The 5234-nt window shown below is 39.3% G+C and overlaps 1 protein-coding gene across 2 annotated transcripts in view; it reads right to left on the bottom strand.

The window, feature by feature from the left end:
* Positions 1 to 423: 423 nt before the first annotated feature.
* LOC113651287 (polyadenylate-binding protein 1-like) overlaps positions 424 to 5234 on the bottom strand; it is a 9139-nt gene continuing 4328 nt past the window's right edge. Inside the window, exons 3-9 of one of the 2 annotated variants that reach the window (XM_047814072.1) lie at positions 3734 to 3819; positions 3376 to 3560; positions 2203 to 2437; positions 1674 to 1839; positions 1327 to 1465; positions 750 to 1210; positions 424 to 499 (exon numbers count right to left, since the gene is read on the bottom strand). In XM_047814072.1, coding sequence (XP_047670028.1) covers positions 917 to 1210; positions 1327 to 1465; positions 1674 to 1839; positions 2203 to 2368 — 765 coding nt within the window. In that variant the 5' untranslated portion in view covers positions 2369 to 2437; positions 3376 to 3560; positions 3734 to 3819 and the 3' untranslated portion in view covers positions 424 to 499; positions 750 to 916. Of the gene's footprint in view, positions 500 to 749; positions 1211 to 1326; positions 1466 to 1673; positions 1840 to 2202; positions 2438 to 3375; positions 3561 to 3733; positions 3927 to 5234 lie in introns of those variants that run through there. The other variant, XM_047814073.1, reaches the window with a different exon arrangement.

The raw sequence follows: 5234 nt of genomic DNA, 5'->3' as shown, positions 1-5234 counted from the left end.
CGGGCAGCAAATGAGTCAAACAATGGCAGTGAGAATGTGCAAGGATGTAGAAGAGCCGCTAAAATCCCAGCAACAGCTGGACCTTCGTTCTTCATCTAACTCGGCCAAATTAATCTTCTTAACAGAATGAAGTTTTCACTCCATGGGGTTAATTTGTCACTGTGTTCAGGAAAATACTACTATTACTAATGATATAATGTTTAATAAAGTTTTTTCAGATTATTATTATATTTGTATATTTATTTTATTAGATTATATCTTTTATTAGATAATTAAATGTTTAGATTTCAATGCTCTTGAGTTGGAAATAAAGACACATACACAGAGATAATTCTTAAAATGTATTAAAAATTCAAACAACAATATATTTACAATATGTTTACAATATGTTTATAATACATTTACAATATATTTAAAATAATTGTCTGTGACATTTCATCTTCTTCTTATTCTCCCCTTTCTCCTTTTTGCTGTCTCTATGCTTCATTTTCTGGGTTTCCTGAAAGAAAAATGCAGAAGTCAGAAATTAATAAAAAAATAATAATAAATAAATAAATGAATGAATGAATGAACGAATAAATAAAATTCCCTCTGTGTGTGTGTGTGTGTGTGTGTGTGTGTGTGTGTGTGTGTGTCTGTGTGTGTGTGCGGGCACGCTCTATCTGTATCTATCATAAACTATATTGTAATATTAAGCATGCAGAATATTACCATTATACAGATTCCACAGATGAAGATGTGTTCAGTACCTCAAGTGTAGCTGGAGCTTTTTCCGCAGTGTCCACTGGGGTGGATGTCACCACACCTTCTACAGTGTCCACTGGGGCAGCTGTCTCCACACCTTCTACTCTCTCCACTGGGGCAGCTGTCTCCACACCTTCTACAGTGTCCACTAGGGCATATGTCTCCACACCTTCTACACTCTCCACTGGGGCATCTGTCTCCAAAGCCTCCACGACGCATTTTGGGGCAGCTGTCTCGACAGTTTGGACAAAGTCTTCAGAGCAAGGAGTCTTGACAGCAGGACTGCTGAACTCCTTCCTGAACATTCTCTGTAGGAGAGCCTGGCGCTCCTCTTTCTTTTGAGCCAGTAGATCTTCTTCTTGCTCCACATCATTCCGTTCATCTCGTTCATGGCTTTCATGGCATCCTGGGATGATGTAAAACAGACGAAGCCGAATCCCTTTGAACGCCCATTCTCCATCATCACCTGTAAGAGGCAGGACCATGAGGAACAATCAGCACAGAGAAAGCTTTTCACTCAGTAAGGGGAAGTGGATAGAGATTCTTGAGAATAAAATGGAGCAATTATTAGTTGTAAGTGACCTTTGCACTTTTGATGGTTCCAAATTGTGCAAATGTCCTGTACAGGCAATCATTGTCAATGTTGTCATCCAGGTTCTTGATGTACAAGTTGTTGTCCTGGTTTTTGCGCTCCTCCCGAGACTTAAAGTACTCGACGGTGCTGTAACACAACAGAGAAGCTGCTCTTAGAGTCTTTGTCTAAACCCTGCTGTTACAAATTATGTCTTCGGCAGCAAAATTACAGCAAAATTGTGTCAACAATGCAAAGAGTTCAATAACTCTTAAGCAGTAAGTTAAAGTGGAATGTAAAAAAACCCTGATATTTGATCCCTGGCTGGTAAAAACATACTAATTTACACGTGACTTACACTTGGCGGCCTTTCAGGAGTGTTCTATTGATGGACGGATCAGGGTTCTTAATGACGATGTTACACCCTTCGGTAATCCTCGCGGTGGGTTCCCAGCAGGACCACATGACCCTCATGGGTCTCTCCATAAGAAGTTCAAAGTTGAACATCTTTATAGCTCGCTCAGCTGAAGGAACAGAAATAAGTCATTAATTTTAATAAAAAAATACATTTCAATAATAAAACATCAAGACAATATAATATATGTTTATTGTACTCTCTATATAACCCATTATACTGTAAATACTGTACATCTTGCAGTTGATGATTATTGCACTTCTGGTTTGATGCCAAACTGCATTTTGTTGCCTTGTACTTGTACATGTGTAACAACAATAAAGTTCAATCTAATCTAATCAAATAAAAATACATTTTCATATCTTGTACCATTTAAAACATGACCATATGCACATAATAAAACTATACTAATAATACTACAGTAAATTACACATGTAATTGCGATTGTAATATTAAACTAAACTGATGTTACCGTCGGCTCGATGGTAAAAGTTGACGTAGGCGTAGCCGAGCGGCGAGCCGGTCTTCTTGTCCCTGCAGACGTGGACCGATTGAATCGGTCCTGCATTATTAAATTTATTTAGAAGCATCAGATCCGATACTTCTGGGTGAAGATCACCAACAAACACTGCAACCATTGTGGAATTTGGATGCTGTTGTTTATTTTTAAACTTCTGGTAAAATGGTGGGAAAATTCTGGTAAAACGCTGTAAAATGGTGGGAAAATGCTGTTAAAAACGCTGATAAAACACTAATAAAAGCTTCAGAATTGATATTAAATACTGCTGATAAACTTCTACTCGTTTTAAAATAGCTATTAATCGCTGTAAACCTGCCGATAATCGCACTACAATGTCTATGTCTCACTTGCTACTGATGGTTTGAAGACACACTGCTGAGTCATAGTTCCATCAGTAATGTCATCAAGCCAAATAAGGGCTGATGTTCTGATTTAAACAGATGTTTTGATTTAAATGCATCAAGTGTCACACATTGAGAGTGACAGTCACGCATTTCGGTCTTTTCTCACACTCTCCCGCCACACATCGTATTTCTCACGCAGAAAAACTTTTTGACTATTTATCATATATTTAATAAGCCGCAGCGCCCAAAATGTATCAGTCCGCAACGCCGTCTCTATGGAACCGGGCAGGAATCAAGTGCGGTTCAAGTTCTTGGTCGAGCCTGACACTTATCAGCCAATCAAAAAAAAAAAAAAAAAGAGGCTACACAATAGCCAATCAGAAAATAGCACTATCTGGGTAAGATTTAATGCAACAACCAATGAAAAAAAAAAAAAAAGATTCGTTAGAGAGGGTATTTTTGATGGTCGGTTTGAACAAAACCTCAACACGAAACAGCTTGTCTCTGGACGGGACATTGTCCTCAATCATGACCCTAAAAATGTCTGGGCTTGTGTTGAACTGTTTTATATGGGAGATACATTACAAATGATAAAGGAGTCCAAAAAGGCAACAAACACTTAGAATAAACAACACCAGTCATAATCTTTCTCTCTCTCTCTCTCTCTCTCTCTCTCTCTCTCTCTCTCTCTCTCTCTCTCTCTCTCTCTCCCACACACACACACACACACACACACACACACATTAATAAATGGAAATTGAACAAATACTTGCACGCTTACACGCTTGCCTGTCGTCAAAACTTGAGAGCCCTGTTTAAATCAAACTTTATCAGTGGGTCACATGACCCTGTCGGTCACATGACCCATTGATATCATGTATTACATTAAGCACAAGCTCCAACTCCACTAATGAATCCAATTCAAAACGACTTGTGGTTGTCCATCTGTACACGAAACAGGCCGAGCTGCAATTAATCCACAAAAACCACAAAACTTTCATTGACTCTACGTTCAGAGCAAAGATATAATAATAATAATAATAATAATAATAATAATAATAATAATTATTATTATTATTATTATTATTATTATTATTATTATTATTATTATTATTGATGTCACCAGGATAGAAATTCACCTTTACAGCCTTGGAGCAGATCTGTCTGCAGGCCACTTTTGGCCCTGGGGCCAGATTCTGAACAGCTCTGCTACAGTATACATCATCTGTAGAGTATTACAGAAAAACATTTTAAATCCATTATATTGCTATGTTTCATACATATATTTTGTAAATGCACATTTAGTTTAACAGATTTTGCTAGACCAAAATATGTGTGTGTGTGTGTGTGTGTGTGTGTGTGTGTGTGTGTGTGTGTGTGTGTGTGTGTGTGTTTTTAAATGATCAACATTTATCTCTATTATTCCTCATGGATGTCCAGGGATTCAGCTGCATCTGTCTGCTTGTGTCACACCCTTGTATTCCCCCCTGCCCCTGCCCCTGTGTCTCCTCTGTATCTCTTTAGGTGGACTGTCAGTAACTACTATTAAATGCAAACAGCTGGTTTTCAGCCTCCGTTTTGGATTACTCATAAAGCGAAGCTCCAGACTGCATTAATGCACGGTGGTTGGTTAAAAATGCCATTTTGCACATTCCTGCTTCTTGTTTCTTGGTCCCCGTCAACTGATGCAGCTACAAGAGAAAGACAGAATTGAACAGAAGGATTGAATGGCCACTCTGTAAGGAGGGAAGCGTCTAATGTTACACACAAACACACACCCCATGCAGAGCTGGGAACCTTCGGAGACACAGAACCGTCAAAAAGCCAACATGACCTTCTTCCTTTCTCGCTCGCTCACACACCCATACGTTTTTTTTCCACGCCGCAACAGGTTGCCGGAGCAGTGTGTCAGGGCCTGAGTGATGGGGGCGTGTGGGTATGGCGCCAGAGGCTATTGACTGGGGCAGAGGTTGTAAGTTGTAGTGAGCTGCACATTAATGCACAATGCCAAGGGTAAAATTTTCTGATTCGGATTCAGATTGGTCCAAACAGCAGCTCAGCGGCTCGAACAGCCAATCATGGGTATATATTAATGCAATTGTTGTAATTTTACCGTTTCTATAGTAACACATTTTTGGATGGAGTCTCCACTGTCAGGTTTTTTTGTCACAGGGAAAATTGTATTCGTATCAAGAGTAAAGAAAAGGAGGAATGTCTGTTTATAGATGTTATAACACAAGCACTAACAAGAGCAAACTTGTCTCAAGGACATAAATGTAACTCTAAATGGATAAGAAATAGAAACGGTCACAAAAATACTGTGTTATAAGTGGCATCAAACACGTTTCCTATTATAATAATAACTTTTCCTGTTTTAATCCCGAGTCCTCGGTGGATTTTTCTATACAGGGTAGACGACTATGAAACGGGCAGACGAATGGGGAGCATGAGTTTGGTCTGGTGAGTCAGTCGGTGTGAGGATATGAGGCAGACGGATTCAGCTAGCACCAGTAACTATGGCATCGCACTTACACCATTAGCACTAGCGTGGCAAAAGTGAATGACGATATAACAGCAAAGTGTTTGAGTTCCATGGTCCACCTCCTCCATGGTCTTACACACACACACACACACACACAC

Source organism: Tachysurus fulvidraco, chromosome 5 (assembly GCF_022655615.1).
Source record: "Tachysurus fulvidraco isolate hzauxx_2018 chromosome 5, HZAU_PFXX_2.0, whole genome shotgun sequence".
NCBI classification, from domain to species: Eukaryota; Metazoa; Chordata; class Actinopteri; order Siluriformes; family Bagridae; genus Tachysurus; species Tachysurus fulvidraco.
This window is presented reverse-complemented; position numbering and strand designations above follow the sequence as displayed.